This window comes from Sminthopsis crassicaudata, chromosome 4 (genome assembly GCF_048593235.1).
Source record: "Sminthopsis crassicaudata isolate SCR6 chromosome 4, ASM4859323v1, whole genome shotgun sequence".
Classification (NCBI taxonomy): Eukaryota; Metazoa; Chordata; class Mammalia; order Dasyuromorphia; family Dasyuridae; genus Sminthopsis; species Sminthopsis crassicaudata.
In genome coordinates this window covers 451,714,504-451,730,790 of record NC_133620.1, presented here as the reverse complement: position 1 = coordinate 451,730,790, position 16,287 = coordinate 451,714,504, and the positions used below count along the sequence as shown (strand labels likewise).

At 44.4% G+C, this 16,287-nt stretch overlaps 1 protein-coding gene across 3 annotated transcripts in view; it reads left to right on the top strand.

Annotated features, from left to right (window-relative positions):
• The window catches only part of FAM222B (family with sequence similarity 222 member B), a 60,968-nt gene extending 46,078 nt beyond the window's left edge, over positions 1-14,890 (top strand). For 2 of the 3 annotated variants that reach the window (XM_074263720.1, XM_074263721.1), the window contains exons 2-3: positions 4,023-4,144; positions 12,168-14,890. In XM_074263720.1, the coding sequence (XP_074119821.1) occupies positions 4,063-4,144; positions 12,168-13,768 (1,683 nt within the window). In that variant the 5' untranslated portion in view covers positions 4,023-4,062 and the 3' untranslated portion in view covers positions 13,769-14,890. Of the gene's footprint in view, positions 1-2,469; positions 2,681-4,022; positions 4,145-12,167 lie in introns of those variants that run through there. The other variant, XM_074263722.1, reaches the window with a different exon arrangement.
• Positions 14,891-16,287: the final 1,397 nt, after the last annotated feature.

The window sequence follows — 16,287 nt, the reverse complement described above, 5'->3', positions numbered from 1 at the left end:
CTTCTCTGGGTTTTTGTCTCCTGATTTTCCTCTTATTTGTCTTATTGCTTCTCATTCAGTACTGGTTTATCAGTCCTATACAGGCATATGATAGGTACACCTTAACTCTGTATGTACTCTAAGACTTTGTCTTGGGCCCTTTTTGTCTACATTCTGTCATTTGGTGATGTCAGCTTCTATGATGTTAATTATCCCTAGATACATATTCTCCAAATCTGTGTATTTAGGTGCAATATCTTTCCTGAGTGCCAGAACTGCATCACCCACCAGTTGCCCTGTAGATATTTCAAACTGATTTCATAGAAATTGATCTTGGCAAGTCCTAATAGAATTCTTCTTTTCCCCATCCCCACCTCATTTTTGAAATTGACTATTTCTGTAGGTTATCACCAACCTTCTAGTACCCCAAGTTTGCAACCTCAGTGATATCCTTGACTCTTCCCCCCACATGTCTAATTAGCTGCTGATTCTGTCTGCAGCATCTCTAGTATTTGATGACTTCTCATTACTCACACAGCCACTCCCTTCCTTCAGGTCACTTCCATGTCACTTCCCTGTTATAAATTTCATTGGCTTGCTGTTCTTTCTAGGACCAAATATAGACCTCATATTTTCAATTGTTTATTAGTTGCATTGGCCAAATGGGATATCCTATAGACTTATTAAATTTATCCAAACTTGAATTAGTTTTTATTTCCCTAGAACCTTTCCTCTGCCTAACTTCCCTCTTCCCTATTATAGTCAAGGTCATTATCATACTGCCATTCATCCAGGCCTGCAACTTAGGTTTCATCTTCAGCCCTTTCCTCACTCTCTCACTCAGAATCCAATTAGTTGTCAAGTGCTCTTGTTTCTGCTTTAAATAACATCTTTAGTATATCTTCTCCCCCCACCCCCCTTCACTGCCATCACCCTCACATTACCGACTGTCAGCATCTCACACCTGGACTGATGCTATATATAGCATGCTCTTGGTCTCCATTCCAAACCATCTTTCACTCAGTTGTGAAGTTAATCTTCCTATAAAAGGCAGGTCTGATCATACCATCCCATTCAATAACCTTCAGTGATCGACTTTATACTACAAAGATTGAATATAAAAATCCTCTGAGTTTTAGAGTCTTTCATAACCTAACCCTTTTTATACCCTCCACATTTTCCATAATCTAGTGAGATAAGATGCTTCAAGTCTCATCTTTTGCAAGAAGCGTTTTGTGGGCCTTATACTTTGTGTCTGAGACAACAACCAATGTTCCTCTCCCCTTTTATATCCTGTATATATGTATTATTTGTACATAATTATATGGTTTTTTTCCCATTAGATTGTGAGCTTTTTGTGAGCAGTTTTTCCCCCTTTTTTTATTATCTCCATCACATAAAACGCAGAATAAACACTTAATAAATTGTAGTCGACTTGATTTGTTTAGTTTTCACAATTTTAGGTTCCAACTTACTTTTCCAGCCTCATTTTATATTTAGTTGCCTTCAAGAACTGGTACAGTCCATCCTAACTGATCATCTTGCTGTTTCTTACATACAGTAGTAGTCTATCCTCAATTTCATTGCCTTTGCTTGCATGGGTTGTCCCTCTATCTCAGAGAATCCTTCCCTTGAAGACTAATGAATTTGTACAATCGTATTTAGCTGCAGTCGTAGTTGTAGTAGCTATATCTGCTATGAGTCAAACTTGGTGAAAGGAGGTGGTACCCAAAGTAAGAGATTTCAGCAGACTTTGGTTATCGTATAATTATAATTGTCAAAACTGGTGTTTTTCAAAGGTGAAAATGGTTGAGGAAGAGACCGACCTTGATATTGACTATTTTTCCTTTCTGAGGGGTTGTGGAACTCCTAAATGTGGAGCTGCAAATCTGAACCAAATTTTCTCAGGGAGTTGGGTGAAGAGCTTGAAACTTAACTGTGGTAGCACAGCTGTATTAGAAGGACTGGAAGCTGGGTCTTCCTGTCCTAAGTGTTGTCCATTCAGCCAGCTGTTTCCCAAGTATGTGTGGGAGGACTAAAACTTTTGTGGGAGTGGGAGGTGGTCCTTGAGGTCAAAACCATTTTCATAATAAGATGTTTTCATTGCTAATACTGTATCTGTAGATAAAACCCACATAAACAGAAGCTCTTTTGAGTCCTTAATAATTAGGGTGTAAGGTATCCTGAGGTCACTGAATCAAGTCATAGAAACAGGGCCCATTGTTAACAACCTCTAAGGAGTTTAGCATTAATACTAGGTATGGTGGGTAACTGTTACTTAACACAGCACTCATCTTTTATGTTTTTTTTTTTTTTTTTAATCCTATAACATTTACTTTATTTACTTTGGGGTCAGAATACTTCTTCATAAAGCTTGAGACTAGAGTATCACTGACTTCATTGCTTTGTTTCTTCTCTCCTGAAATTGTCAACCATTGTTCTTGAAAGTTCTAGAATTGACTGAATATTCTCAGTTCCTAATTGGCATTTGCTCTTGACTGGATTCAGATAAAGAGGAAGAATTCTCATTCATGTGTGGTTGGTTGGCCGCTCGACGCTTCTTATTTTTCTCATCACGAGAGATTTTGAATATCTCTACTTCAGTGAGCTAATGGGGAATTCTGTGACTTCTTTTCAGTCACCCACAGACTTAAAAAGCCAAGTTTCTCTTTCTAGGGTATATAATCTCAGTACCTATGAGGCATGTTATTTTTATTTCGTTTTTTTTTAGTTCCTGTCTTAAAACTCAGTACTTGAGCAAATCTTTTTACAGAGTCACTCTGGTTGTTAATTGTTCTAAACATTACAAAGAGTTTTCTGATAAAATTGATTTTCTTCTTAGGAAATATGAGGGATGCTTCAAAGCCCTGTATTTCCCTAATTTTCTTTGTTGTTGGAGAAAGAAATTTCTAACTTAGTGCATATATCTTAGGAATGAGGTTGCCTTATGGAGCCTATATCTTTCTTGGTCAAGAGTGCTCCCCTAGGATGAAATTTGAGCTAATGACTGTCAGTCTGAGATTTATCCTTGTAGTCTGTAAATATGCTACCTTATCATTGTCCAGGGTGGCTAAATTTGAAGGTTATGTACTCTATAGAGGCCTTTTGCCAATTCAGCTCCTGGTTGTTTTTCTTTAAATTTTTTGTTGGAGAAACTTTCAATTTTGTCCATCTTAATTGGGCGCTAAACCGACATGGATAAGTGTATTGTTTCATTCTGAGTAACAGAAGGTCTTTTTGCCCTGAAAAGCCATTTATAAATATAGGACAGATAAGTGGGATAAGGGAATTCTAAGACTCAGTTTACTTATTTGTGAACATGGCTGGGCCTTCTCTCACTTACCTAAAGGTTGTGTGGCTTTTAAAAGTCACTAGTGGTCAGGAAGTGGCCTCGGGAAACAATCTATTTCCTCTCTCCTAGAACCTTTGACATTCTCCCTAATGTTGCAGTTAATTTGAGATAGGATGCTGGGGGGATGGGAAATTCCCCCAAAGACCTTGTTCTACCTTTTTTTTTGGGGGGGGGAAGAATCTCCTTAGCCAATCAAGATTGGCCACAACTTGATGGTGCTGTTTTATGGCCCTAGTCTGTTACTTAAATGCAAAAGACTTTTCTTCCTTTTCTGGCAACTTCTGGAGCCCCTATGCAAAGTAACTTCCAGAATTGGAAGCTCATTCTTTAGATAGGAAGCTCGAATGCTAAATGGTCCCATTGGTGGGTGGTATAATGTGTCTCCAGAAAGAATGATACTTATCACTTAACCATGTGGACAGGTAGTAATTTTCTAATTGTTCCACTCTTAAGCACACAGCTGTACTATTCAAAGTGTCTCTTTAACCACAGTAACTTGGGAGTCAACTGCTATTACAATTAGATAAATGGTGGGTAAATTTTTCATCAGAGTACTGCTAATTAAAATGCATTTTTGGAGAATCGTGGGGCCTGGATATACAACCCAGGGTGAATATAGCCCCTCCACTCCCAGGTACTTGCTAATGTTTGTTGCCTTTTGCATCCTTGACCATGTTTTCTTTTCTTCTAGTGTGAGTGACTGCCCCATGTTATGTTGATGCTGGTCTGCCATGCTAGCCTGTCTGCCTGGGCCAAGTGACCTGTCCTTTCAGCTTCTCTCTCACACGCAGATGAACACTGGACTTCAGAAATGTAAGTGGTGTGGGCAGAATGAGAGCCAAATCTCCATATATTTAACCTGGGTTCTCAATAACAGGAAACAATTGCCCAATTGTATACCAGCAACACGAGGGACACCCTGTAGATTTCAGTGAGATATGCTATGGTGAAAAATTTTCCAGATCTTATTTATTCCTTTTGCCACCTTCCATGGTGGATGCTTTTATAAAGGGTCAACTAGGTGACAAAATGGATAGATAGAGTGCCAGGGAATCTGACCTTGGATACTTGCGTGATGTATGGCCTAGGCAAGTCACTTAACCCTGCTTGTCTCAGATTCGTGGTCTGCAAAATGAACTGGAGAACCATTCTAGTATCTTTGCTAAGTAAACTTCACACAGCAGGGTCATCAAGAGCAAGATGTGACTGAACAACAATGTGTTGGGTGCTTTGTTTGGAGGAAGGGGAGAGGGGTGATCCTAGAGAAGAACTTCACTCTAGACTTCATTGTGTTAAAGTAGGTGGAAGCAAGGTGTAAATTACCTGTTGTGCTGTCAGCTTGTGCAGATGCTGATCCAGTACTCCTTTCACTTGGCCTTGTTCCTCATGTGCTAGGGTTACAGCCACCTAGACTTGGAAAACAAAATGACACTTATCTGATAGGAGATTTGGGGGCTGCTTCCCTGGGATAGTTGAGGGTACTTCTTGCTGTCACTGGGTCCTTGAACTAAACCCCTCATTATCTAGCATGCTCATTTGGACACACTTATTAGAGCCCCTTCCAGGGCAGGGACCACTGGGCCTGATGACTTCAAGGGGCAGTGGCTGAGTTGGATACATTTGAAGGCAGTGATGAGATGCTCCAAGGGCAGTGGAAGAATCATAGAAGAGTCAGGTCACTCCTCCCCCCATCTAGTCTTTGATTAAAGACCTCTAGTGGGGTTTTATTGCTCTCCCCCCATAGCCTGTTTGTTGTGGATGTGTCTGATTGTTTTTTTCCCCTTGTATCTGAAGCCTCAGCTTCATTTGCTCATTGGGTTTCATCTGTGCCAGGCTGTGGGAAAACTCTCCATGAGTTTTGTCAGAGGTACCTTTCCTCTTTCAGAAACAAATTAAATTGGTCCCAAGCCAGCTAGCTGCTGGTTAACCACAATGCAAAGTCTGTGTGTAGTTAATGAAATTAACTGTGTTCCATGGTGGGGCTGAAGTTTCAAATCTTCATTCTGTAGTTTTCTGATATAGTGGAGCAGGATTTGGCATAGCAGCTTTCCTCCAAGCCTATCTCTTTACATAGTGATAGTTAAATGGTAGAAGGTTCTTTCCTCACATAGGATCATAGAATTTTGTCCTTAGAAAGGATCTTGATTTCAGTTATTCCTGCCTGAAAGTGAAAGACCTCCAAGGGAGGGAAAGCCCACCACCTTGTGGTCTCTTTTTGGACACTCAGATGGCTAGAAAGTTTTTCTTGACATTAAACCAAAATTTACTCTGTTTAGTTGTTTCTTGTTTGGCCCGATAGACCCAAATAGGACCAATTGAATTTCTCTTCCATATGCTTGTCCTTCAGATACTTTAAAACAATTCTTATCTTACCCCTTTTCCCCCACTACTTCTTCAGTTTAAACATGTCAAGTTCCTTCATCTGATTTTCATGGCACCTGGGACACAAGACTTCTCAACATTCTGATTGGCCTCCAACCTCTTCCCAAACCCCTTGGCCTCACCCAGCAAAGGAAACATTTTCCTGGAACCTGTGCCATTTTTAAAGCATTTTAAGATTCCATTACTTTCTTTGGCTGTCTCATTCTGTTGCTAGCTTATTGAATTTTAACTCCCCCTAAAAAACCTCCTGATCTCTAGCTGACAAAGTACTCTGATCATTCTTCCCCGACCATGTAATTTTGGGATCTTTCTATTAGTAGCTTTTCTTTTTCCCCTCTCAGCCATCCCATAGAAAGACCCCCACCCAAAAAAAAAAAAAATAGAGAAATCACAACTGATCATTATACTGAAAAAGTCTGAAAATATGTGCATTGTACAGCATTTGTGGATCTCTTCTCTGCAAAGGAGCTTATTGAGGGGGAGAGTATCTTCTCATATTTCTTTTGGGCTATGCTTGTTCTTAATCATTTGCAGCATTCACTTTTTTTTTTATTTTCTTGTGACTTTTTATTTACTTTGTATTCAGATATCCTGTTTACCTGATTTTTCCTTCTCTCTTCATCAATTTGCCTCATTCTGCCCATGCTTCTTTGTATTGGTCATATTTGTCCTTTCCTACAGCACAGGAATGTAGTATTACATTCATATACCATGATTTATTTCTTTGCTTTTACAGAAAGTGCTGCTACAATATAACAAATAAGGAAACGAAGTTTTAAGTGCTGCTAGAAATATGCTGATGTTTGTTTCCTTGTTATCTGTGGGTTCTTTGATAGATAAGCCCAATAAGGATCAAAGGGTTAGAGCTTTTAACCTCGATCAGATGTTACATTTACCCTGAGTGAATTGTAGCAGACCCTTGTGCCACCATGTTGCGAGTTCTGGCTCCCTGTCCTCCTTTTAGCTAGCTATCCCTTAGCTTTGTTTCATCATCACATTTGATGAGTCTTCCATGTAGGTCCCTGATGCCAGTGCACAGGGCTATTTTTTACACAAAAATAATGTATGTGATCAAATGCTGTGCTAAAATCTTGGTTTTCTGAGTGGAATTCTTCAGTTCCAGTAGTTGACTGGCTCTTTCCAATGTAGATAAGATTCAGTTTGGCCAGAATTGGCCTCTATAATTAATTACTGCCCTTTCCTGTTTCTGTAGCACCTTTTACCTCCCAAACCTTGTGCTAAATGCTTTACACCACCCTATAAGTTAGGGGCTGCTGATATCCCCATTTTACAGTTGAGGAAATCTAAGGAGATGGATGGAAGTGATGTAACCTTCCTGAGATCCCACAACTCATGGTTGTTTGGAGATGTCTAAATGCTTAGGAACCATTGAGAACTAATTTTGCCAAGAATTGAAGTAATGTTCTCTGTTACCTAGTTTACACACTGGTTCTTGTTCCCTTTTGGAAAAGCAAGACAGTTACCCTTCTCCAGGTTACTCTCAAGTTTCCCAAGATTTTTCACATCTGCAGTTCTTTTTTTCAGTATCTGTTGCCTTTGGATACTTTCTGGGATGATTTCCCTTGTAGAATTTTTGCCCATGCATGAGATCCTACTTACTTTTCTAAGAATACTTTAAAATCTTTTCCCTCAGATTTAGTTTATTTCAGAGAATTCCTGGTTTCTTCTCTTCTACCAGAAAAATCAAGGAGTGCATAGTCACTTAACCTCAATGTGTTCAAGCTTTTTCTACACTATGTACTTATTCTCCCTATTTATGAAAATCAGATCTAGTATAGACTTCGAACTTGCTGGGTTTTCCATCTTTAAGAACACAATTCTGAAGTAGATCCGTCTGATCTACTTCTGTCCAGATGTGTAGATATTTGAAGTATTCGATCACTGCTATATCCTACCTATATGCCAGGTTTGTGATCTATTTTCCTAATTTGTTTATTTCTACTTTCCATCTAGGTGGTCTGGAATATCCTTTTAACACAATGTTTTCTTTTTATCCCTTTGCTGATCTTCACCTGAATGTTCTTTGTCCTGCTCTGTTTTCTTTCACCCATTTCCTGATTTCCCTATATTGAGTATACTATTCACTGTCATACTCTCCCCCTCTGTCTCCTCCCTCACCCCACCCTCTTACTCTTTCTTCTAAAAACAAAACTCTTCCAGAGCTTCATGACAATGGTGGATTTTATCCTACCAAATCTCAGTGATCCTTAGGAGGCTTGTATTAGTGACTTCAGGTCTTCTTGTCTGTTTAAACTCAGACATTTACAATAGAGACATTTGAAGCCATGGGCTTTACTACTGATAATTTCTTTGTATTTTCTCTCTTGGGACCTTTCTTTTATTATAACATAACAAGTCTCTGTAATATCTAGCTTTGGGGATATCATAGGCAGCCTTTGTTCTTTCCACCTTGAAACTGCTCCCATCCTTTCCCCACTTGAAAAACACTAGGCAACCCACCTTCTCATCAGCCTTTGTGAGGGTAAGGAATATATCATCTTTAAGTTATAGTCTAGAAATCCAAATTCTATTCTTAGAATCTACCTTCTTAGCCAGCTGTACTCTTCTTTATCCCTTGATTTCAATGGCCATCAGTGAGGAAAATGTAACCTTTGTTTCTGTGTTTTTTGGTTTCTTGCTGTAGATTTCACAACTATTGGCAACGGTTTTAGGTTCTTTGGACAGTATCATCTGTACCCATGAATCCCCAGGCGATAGATGTCATCCATTCTAAGAAGTGTAAGAATGTTCTCATTTCTTGGCTAAATGTCCTGGTAAGACTGACAAGTCTGGGGGAGCTTGATGGGAAGAAGGGGCAGGGCAAGGAGCCCCACCTTCTTTTCCCTTTCTGGGTAGTTTCTCACATGATCACTTCTCTGAAGGCCATCAAATTTCCTAGAGCCCTTCTGAGTCCTCATAGCACAGCTTTCCTTTTTCTTCCCTTCTTCCATTATCTCCATCTATTCTTCAGCCACCTGACATAGATCAAATTTTACCTTTTCCAACTCCATCTCTTTTTTCTTCGTTGATTTCCCACTTTTTTTTCCCCTTAGGAATGCTCATTGTTCTTAAGGACCTTCATTGTGGAGGCCATTCCCTCATCCTGGAAAGGGCAGTTTATACTTGGAACAGAGAGAGCCTCTTGGCTGTGTAAGAAATGTTGCAGTTTTAGGGAATCTGATTTCCATTTCGGAAGCCTGAGGTATCTTCTCCAAGGTCTGCATTGTGCTTTAGTTTCTGTGTAGTGTAGAAACTGAGACCCAGAGGGCACTAAGAGCCCAGATTTGAACCTAGCTCCTCTGGATCTAAATTCGGCAAATTAGTTCCTGCATGATGCATCTTGGCCTTGTTTTATTGGAACTCCTTGTGTTTCTCCTCCCCCAGCAGAGCATCTGCTTAATAACTTGTCAAGAGCCACCTCACTTCCTTTCTTGAGTTTCAGCAGCTCTACAGTTACCTTCCAGCTGACCATCTCTTTGACCAGCTTTCCCTACTCATGAATCCAGGACTTATTCTGCTTACCTTATCTTTCTGCCTTGTCAGCCTTTACAACTTTTCCTTCCTGAGTCTCTTATCTAGTATTCCCCCCTCTCAAACCAGAGTTCTCCCTCTCCTCAAAAGTTCTAGACCATGGAGGCTTTTGAGGTGGTGCAGATTTTCTTTGGACTTCTGTTTCCTTATTTATCAGGTAATCTCTGAATTAGTTTTCAGTTCTTGCAACCTCAAAACTATATGCCTTTGTCTCCAGCCAGTAAGTACTTTGTATTATCTCATTTGAGCTTCAGGAAGTATTGTAAGTGATAGTGTCTCTATTTTCTAGATGAATAAGCAAACTCCCCATAAGTTATATTCCTGACTCAGAATCCCCCAGATGATTTGTCTCAGAGCTTCAAACCCAGGGCCCTCTTGGAACTTTATCCTGCAGTCTGCCTTTGAATGAAAGCTTCCTGGAAGGAGTCACTCCTTGAGTGTCCTGGTGTACCTTCCGCTTGTCTTTGCTCCAGATACTATACTAGATGGTATTAGGACCTCCATTGTCTCGTGGCCAAAAAATTAGTGAACATTTCCTTAAAAACAGCTGCCCTTTTTCTTTCTTTTCTGTGCACATAGGAAGTGACTATTGCAAATGATCTTATCAGAGTTGTCTCAAGCCAGCAAAGTATAAATTGTTCATAGTAGAAATAAGACTTAAGAACTCTCTTTCTCCCAGCTTTGTTTGATCTACTATGAAAAGCTCTTCCCCAAATCTGCCTGTCTTCTGTTCAGGTGACTGCCTATGTTGTCTGTGATCCTGGTATTTCCAAAAACTGTTCTCCTGCAGTGGCCTTCGAGACCTCACAGTCTCTGGTCCTTACAAAGCAGGGACCTTCTCTTGCGTTGTGCACTCAGGCAATGATGCATTTGGAGCAAGCATTGACTTGGCCAAAAATGCAGTCCATTTTTCAAGATTAGCATAAGACAGATTTCTCAAGACTACAGCTACAGCTTCTCGTTAGTCTGATCAGCTGAACTTAGACTGTTGGCCAGTGCTCTTCTTTTACTTGTCTTTGAGTTTCTGCACCCTTCTCCCCCCAACTCTTCTCATTTCTTGATGAAATCAGTGGATGAGTTGAGGCTGGAGAAGAGCACCCATGTGTGTGATACTGGGCTTCCCCAGGACCAGGTCTCTCTGAGCCAGGCCATCAGAGGAAAATGAGTGTTCATGCTAATTTGGAGCAAAGCAGCTTTTGCACCTGCAGACTGTAAGGCCCCTCTGGAGGAGATGAGGAGCTGTAGCCCTAGTGGAATGGAGAGGGAACACCAGCAGTTGAACATGGCTCTTTCCACTGAGTCTGTGCATGGTGCCCATGTGGAATTTTAAACACCATAAGGACATGGAGCCACTAACTTGCCATTTTTCTGCAGCAGGTTACATTATTTAATGCATAAGATTGGGTTTCTTTACTTCTTGACAGCCACATCGCCCTGGATAATTTTTTTCAGTCTTGGTACCCCCTCCTCACTTTCCAAAACTGATGAAACCACCGAATACTAAATTGAATGCTTGCTTTTTCTGTGACCCCCCTCCCCCCCAACCCTCATGCATCTCCTATGCTGCCACTGGGAATTTGGCTTTGAACCTTTCCTGTCTACATACCTACACCACTATTTGGAAAGCATAGTTTGTTTGTTTGTTTGTTTAACTAATTCTGCCAGTTAGTAAGCATCAGAAGGGAGAAGAGTCACCCTTATCTTTTAGCTTTGAAGCCCAATGTTCTTCAGGTTGATCTGTAACTCAGCAGAACAGTTTGTGCTGCTCAAGGCCAGGCCACCTGGGTTGAGGTCATGCTTAAAGCCATCCCACAGTCTCACCACTCATTGAACATTAATTAAGCATCTGTTATTTCCTTTGGGCTATCCCACAGGCTACATAATCCTGAAGACTCAGGAGGAGGGAACCCCACACTTTGAAGAGAGATGGTAGAGGAGAGAAAATTGAGCATCCCAGCAGGCTCGAGGCTGTTGTTCTCCCCAGAGCCTTGCTTGCTCTCAGCCCCTTCCCAGTGACCATTTCTCCTCCCCAAGGGGGGCAGGAGAAGATGAGAAAGAACAGGGAACGTGAATGACGCTTGGAGCAGGTGTTGCTGTTTTTCCACAAGAAGGCAGATTGTGTTTTTCTCCCTTGGAAAAATGGCAACTGAGGGCTCAGTTTAACCAAGCCTATTAGATTCTCCTTGTGAAATGAAGTGCATATGCTCCCCCTGCCCCCCCCAAAAAAGCTTCTTCCCTGTCCCCTTGTCTGTCCCCCTGGCAATAAGTAACTTTTGTCCAGACAGTAGGCAGCCAAGAAGCAGCTCTGAGGGTGAATGAGAGGTTACAGTGGTGTGTATGTGCCATCTTTGGGGTTCCTTCCCCCATCTTATTTGGTTGGACTGTTACCATCACCCAGAGCTCGGAGAGAGAGGAAGCCTTCCTGCTTGCAGATCTGACCCAGGGCTCTCCCGCCCAAGCCCCCCATGTCCTTGAGAACATCTTGAGCTCTTCAGTGGGCCGGAGCGGTGGCCCTTGGGCCCTGCCCTTCCCCTCCCAGAGCTCCCATAGAGATGTGGCTAAGCCGCTTCCCCAGACTTGTTAGCTTGCTCTGAAACGTGATAACATTCCCTCTGTGTCCCTATGGGAGGTCGTTAGTGAGTCATTCTCGAATGCTCTGGCCTGGCAGGTCTTGAGACAAGCTCGGGGTGCAGGGGAAGCCCATCTTTCCTTCTTTACGCTTGCTGTGTAAGTGCCATGCTTTCCAGGTCTCCTGCAGGGCTCGTAGGGGGGCAGAAGCCAGAGGGGCTGGTTTGGTCGCCTTGGCACTGATGAGCTCCCCTCTTCCTCCGCCCTTTCCCTGTACCCCTCTCTCCTCTCCTGCCCCCCCATTCCCCCTTTGTCTCTCTCACTCTGCCTACAGGGGACACTACACAGAAAATGAGAACTGCTCACTACCCCACCCCAGCCGAATTGGATGCGTATGCTAAGAAGGTCGCCAACAACCCACTGACTATAAAAATCTTCCCCAACAGCGTCAAGGTTCCCCAGCGGAAACACATTCGCCGTACTGTGAACGGACTTGACACATCGACGCAGCGCTACAGCCCTTACCCAGCCCAGGCCACTGCCAAGGCCGGCCTCCTCGCTATCGTCAAAGTGCCGGCCAAAAGCATCGTCAAGGACTTTGACGGCTCCCGTGCCCGGCTGCTCCCGGAGGCCGTCATGAACCCTCCGTCGGCCCCGTATGCCGCACCTAGCACTTTAACCCACCCCCAGGCCCAGGCCCTGGCCCGCCAGCAGGCCCTGCAGCACGCACAGACGCTGGCCCACGCCCCACCCCAGACTCTGCCACACCCTCAGGGTATCCCACAGTCCCAGGCACTGTCCCATTCCCAGAGCCTCCAGCAGGGCCTGGGCCACCCTCAGCCTCTGGCCCAGTCCCAGGGTTTGGCCCACCCCTCGACCATGGCTCACCAGGGCCTGCAACACCCCCCCAACCCCTTGCTGCAGCCAGGTTTGCATGGGGGCCGGAAGATGCCAGACGCAGACGCCCCACCGAATGTGACCGTGTCTACCTCAACCATTCCCCTCTCCATGGCGGCCACTCTGCAGCAGACCCAGCCCCCGGACCTGAGCAGCATCGTCCACCAGATCAACCAATTCTGCCAGACGAGGGCAGGCATCGGCACTACCTCAGTGTGCGAGGGGCAGATCGCCAACCCCAGCCCCATCAGCCGCAGCCTGCTCATAAATGCGAGCACTCGCGTGTCGACCCACAGCGTCCCCACTCCGATGCCTTCCTGTGTGGTCAACCCCGTGGAGCACACTGTCGCCACAGCAATGCCCACCACCGGTGCTGTTAACCTGCCGATGGTGGGGATCAATCGGGCAACAGTCGGCTACCCCAGCGACCTCAAGCCAGTGGCCTGGAACCAGCACCAGTTGGCCCACTTGCAGCAAATGTGCAGCGAGGCTGGTGGCAGCTCTGCCAGCGGTCTGGCAAGCAAACTTCCTTCCGGGCGTGAAATGGCAGGGCCAGGTTTCACGGGCAAGGCACCTGCTTACCCACAAGAACTTTGCATGGGCCAATCCTTCCACCTGAAACCGCCCTTGGAGAAGCCCACCCCGTCCCCACCTGTCAATGGCCCGGCGGCCCCCCTGGCCTACCCCAATGGGCATTATTTCCAACCCCTGTGGAACAACATTCTGCCTACTCCCAACAGCGACAGCTCCGGGTCCCAGGACCTCGCCATGCCCTTCCACGGTGGGCAGCCTGCAGGTGCACCCCTCGACTGTGCCGCTGCTGGGGCCCACTATCGTGCAGGTGCTGGGGCTGGCACAGTGCCTGGCCAGAATAACTTGATGCAAACAGTGGATTACCTAAGTGGGGACTTCCAGCAGGCCTGCTTCCGCGAGCAGAGCCTGGCTATGCTGAGCAAGGCCCACCGCCCCCCGGGCAGCCGGGCCCCTGAACCTACAGATAGTCGAAATCTTCATATTCAGCACCCTGGCTATAGATAGGTGCCATTGTTCTTGAGACACAAAATACATCACTCACACACACACACACACACACACACACACACACACACACACACACACACACGTTTAGTCTTAATTTTGAATGAATTGGTTTTTTTTTTTAATTTTGAATGAATTGTTTTTTAACTTTCATAACTCCTTTGTGATCTTTCTAATTCACTACTGTTGGGAGAACTACTCTGTTCTGACGGCGGGGACACCATTGTCCTTCACCTTCTGCCTGCTCCCCACAGTGTCGACTTTTTAGTTCAAGAACATCTCAAAAATTTTCCTTGGTTTCCTCCATGCGCCTTATCATGTCCTCTCTTCGCTCTGGATCCCACAGTTTTAGTCTTTTTGACCCTCATTCTTCACCTCTGCCCTCCTCCAATACCAAACCCAACCCTGAATTTCTAAGATAGTCATGCCCTCGAACAGCCACAGGGCTACAGTGGCCCTCCAGACTTAGAATTTCTGAACTTGGCTTCTCTCTGCTTCCTTTTTCCCCTTGAAATAAACTAGATTTCTTAGATTTTCTTAGACCCCACTTATTGGTAGTTCTCAGCATAGACCTTTAGGAAAATCCATAACATCCCATTCCAACTCTTGATTCTGGTTCGATATCCGGTCTCTACCTGGGCCTGTGGTGGGCTTATCACCACACATGCTGCCTGGGAAGGACCACAAATCTAAGCCCTTCCAAAATCAGGTCTTATTAATATTTTGTGTTTGATGCTTTGTTTCCTGTTCCTTCTCAAAAGCAGTGGGTGCAGAACACACCTGGTAGGGGATCTGTTTGTCCCTCCCCAGCCCGCTTACCCGATTTCACACATAACCCCTCTCTGTGGGATAAAGGAGGAGGATCACACTGGAGTTTGGAGTTAAAAACCTCCCCCACCCCAACTTTTAAAAAAGTACAAATACATTTGGTTCTTTCTCTGTCCACTGGCTAAGACTACTGCTCTACACTGTAAGTTTTAATGTAATATTTTGTATGAATGTAGTGTGGAAGTTTGAGTAGTGATGTGTGAGTGGCCCCGAGGGCACATCCACCCACTAGCCACCTGTGTGTCAGCCCCTCAGCTTAAGAAGGAAAAGAAAAAAATAAACACAAAGCCTTAAGCTCTGAACTCTTTCTTTACCAAACAGGAGCATGGTTTTAGTACCTGGAGACTTTGGAATCGACTTTCCCTGCACATCTCCTTTTCCAGAACAAATATGAATACACACACATATACACACATACACACACGTACACACAGAGACACACACCTTTTGCGATCAAGTAGCTTCTAGTTGTTTAAAAGACTTTTACAAATGGTTTTCAATCACGGAAAACATAGATGACATTTCTTTGTAAGGATTTCCTCGATTCTCCCTCCCACCCCTAGTCCCCCCCTCCTTTGAGTTGTAGTCACATAGTTGGTCTGTAATTGTTTTTCTTTTCCCTCCATTTCTTGTTGAGTTGCTGAGTTTAGCCATGTACCACACAGACCCTCTTCTGTGTCCCACCCTCTTCTGTGTCCCGCCCTCCCCTGCTTCCCCTAATCCTGCATCTCGGGGTCAACGTGAGCTGATGACGTCCTTATTTAAGATTTGAGGGTTCGGGTCTGCTACCCACTGTCGTTTAGCAAGAAACTCCTTTAGTGAGCTGAAGCAATGTGACTGAAGACTGGTTTTTTAAATTATGTGTTGGCGAGTTGCCTTATATTTAAGAAAAAAAGAAAAAAAATGCCTGATTGTGTTATGCCAAATGATGATAGCAACATGAAATCCTAATTTATTGTTTCTGATTGTTCTCCTGCAGTCTGTGTGAAAACTGGTAGAGGCCCACCCTCTCAGGGCCCACAGAAGCACTGGAGGCTTGTCTTTTGCCATCTCATCCCAGATGTCTCCCCCATCTTCCTTTCTCTTCATCCTCTCTCTGCCTTCCTTTTCTCTCCCACTGCCCCTCTCCTCCAAACTATTCTGTCAAAGCCGGGTTTCAGCGTTTCCTCCTTCCCCCGGTCTCCCCTAGGCAAGCAAGTTCTTTCTAGAAGTAAAGCAAGAAACTTTGCCAATTCTCCCTTCATCCCCTCCCTGACAGAATGACAGTGGCTCTCTCCAGGCTCATACCCATTTCAAGAAATCAGACTGGAACTGATCTCGCGGGCATTAAAGCCAAACCATCCAACTCAAGTCCCTTTCCTGGTGCAGGGATGCAGGGGGCTGAATCACTTGGCTCCTTCAGTGTCTATGGATCATGTACTGTGAACCCCCTGGCCCCCTTCTCCAGCCCCTTTTTGGGGCATTGTTGAGAGAGAGCAGGCGAGTCTCTTCCCCCACCCCCACCCCCCACCAGCAATAAGGGTCCAACATGAGGCTGCCTCACACCCCACCCCTGCCCTGGCCCAGGGAGAAATGGGCTCCCCCCCACCCCGCCCCATGTTCATAAACTGTAGCATTGTCTGCCTCCCTCATCCTGACCCCTTCATTTGGGGCTTTTTGATGGGTGTGGAGGGCTGACATTATGACTAGTA